Raw genomic sequence first — 2,210 nt, 5'->3', positions numbered from 1 at the left:
CAATTGTTGAGCCTCGGGCCATCTTTACCTGCCAACCTGCTCTTTGTAATTGTAATCACTGCGAGTAGGCCTGGAAGGTGGGGGGATAAAGGGGATAAAAGTTCTAGCGGAAAGATTCCTCTTTCCCCAAAAGGTTATTTGAAACTTTCTTTTTTCCTGAAAACTTATGGTATGTAGGTTTTCAAAGGTACAGTGCCAGAGAGGAAGAAGGCGAAGAGAAGAAGCTAGAGGTTTAGCTTGTTTCACATCACACTGCCCTCTGCAGCACCTGCTAGCCTTGATATTTGAAAGAAAGACTTTAAGAACTACAGAGACCTCTACAACTTTCTGGTTTACTGTAAAACATTTTTTATTTTTCTAGCCTCCGTGCTTTGGTTTATGGTGTGTGTGTGTGTGTGTGTGTGTGCACGTGTGTGTGTGTTCTTCAAAATAAGACTTCTGCTGGTATAATTCCTTCCACAGCACCACTGGAATTTTATCACAGCTAGTTAGTTAGACAAACCAATACATATTTATAGAGTCCCTACTGAGTTCCTGGAGCAACAGTTGGCCAATTGGAACAGAATGTTCCCTGGGCATGGAAGTGCTTACTTGGTTTGACTGTTTAGCTCTAAGATGCCTTTGGTCCCTGCATCTGTGGATCTCGTGTGGTGTTCTCCCATTGAGACTGCAAGGGATTCAGCAATACGTTCTCTTCTTTCCTCAGAAGGAAGGCCATGCGTAGGCAAGGCTGGAGAAACGACAGCTCTGTAACTGAGTTTATCCTCCTGGGCTTCTCCAGAAATCCCAGGACCAACTGGATCCTTTTCTTCCTCTTCCTCCTTATTTACTTATTTACAGTCCTGGGCAATGGACTTATTGTTACCCTGATCAGAGTAGATGCACGCCTATACACCCCCATGTACTTCTTCCTCAGCATCCTCTCTGTACTGGATCTCAGCTATGCCACCACCACAGTGCCCCAGATGTTGGTCCATCTAATAAGCAAGAAAAAGACCATATCTTATATTGGGTGTGTGGTCCAGATGTACATTTTCCTGACCTTAGGCATCACTGAAACCTGGATTTTTGCAGCCATGGCCTATGACAGATATGTTGCCATATGGTATCCACTCCATTATGGGGTCAAGATGGGCCAAGCCCTGTGTGTAGCCCTGGCAGTCAGCTCTGCCCTTTGTGGTCTCACCTGTGCCCTTGTCTACACAGTCTTTGCAATGAATCTTCCCTACTGTGGCCCCAATGAAATCAACCACTTCTTTTGTGAAATTCCTGCTGCCTTAAAGTTGGCCTGTGCAGATACAACCCTCAATGACCAAGTGGACTTTATCTTGGGTTTCATCTTGCTTCTGATCCCATTATCTCTCATCCTGACCTCATATGTTCGCATCTTCATGGCTATTCTAAAGATTCGCTCCCCACAGGGACGAATCAAAGCCTTCTCCACCTGTGCCTCACACATCACTGTGGTCACTATGTTCTGTGTTCCATGCATGGTCATGTACATGAGGCCCGGCTCTGAAGCCTCCCCAGAGGATGACAAGAAGTTGGCCCTGTTCTACAATGTCATTTCTGCCCTTCTCAATCCCATCATCTATAGCCTCCGGAACAAGGATGTGAAGAGGGCTTTCCTCAAGTTAGTTGGAATAAGTGAGGATGGTCAAAAGGCCATGGAGTAGGACTGCCTACAGTGCCCTATCTCTGATCTCTGTCTGTCCCATCCACACTTCCACTGAAGTCATTGGACTGGATGAGGAGCCCAGGGTGAGGAAAATATTTAGAAAAAAACACTTTTGCATTAACTTGGCCACTGAAAATATTAGGAAAGACTCAGGGAGAACTGGGTTCAAAGCTTAAATACATCATTGACCTCCTGCGGCTGTGCAAGTGTCACCTGACATCTCTGGGATGTAATTTCCACATCTGTAAAATGTTTTTCATGATGCTTATTGTGCTTAAGTAATAATAACTGACTTTATTGATCACTTTGCATATAATGTCATTGTCTTAGTGCTTTATGTGTATTTATTATTTTAATTCTTATAACAACTCCAGAGATAGGTATTATTACCTTCATCATACAGATGAAGAAACTGGGGCACAAGACGATTAAGTAAGTTGCTCAAAGCCGCCCAGGTAAAAAGTAGCACAACTGAAATTTGAACCCAGGTAGTATGGTTCCAGAGCCCAGGCTCTTATCTATTATATTATGC

At 44.0% G+C, this 2,210-nt stretch overlaps 1 protein-coding gene across 1 annotated transcript; it reads left to right on the top strand.

Annotated features, from left to right (window-relative positions):
* Window positions 1-698: 698 nt before the first annotated feature.
* Window positions 699-1,708, top strand: LOC123793624 (olfactory receptor 2A5-like). Its single transcript, XM_045799449.2, has one exon. It carries the CDS (start codon window positions 717-719, stop codon window positions 1,674-1,676), a length of 960 nt encoding a protein of 319 aa, XP_045655405.2. The 5' UTR covers window positions 699-716; the 3' UTR covers window positions 1,677-1,708.
* Window positions 1,709-2,210: the final 502 nt, after the last annotated feature.

Source organism: Ursus americanus, chromosome 12 (assembly GCF_024610735.1).
Source record: "Ursus americanus isolate L20-20 chromosome 12, mUrsAme1.1.p, whole genome shotgun sequence".
Classification (NCBI taxonomy): Eukaryota; Metazoa; Chordata; class Mammalia; order Carnivora; family Ursidae; genus Ursus; species Ursus americanus.
The sequence above is the reverse complement of the archived record's forward strand: the minus strand, read 5'-3'. Positions and strand labels throughout refer to the sequence as shown.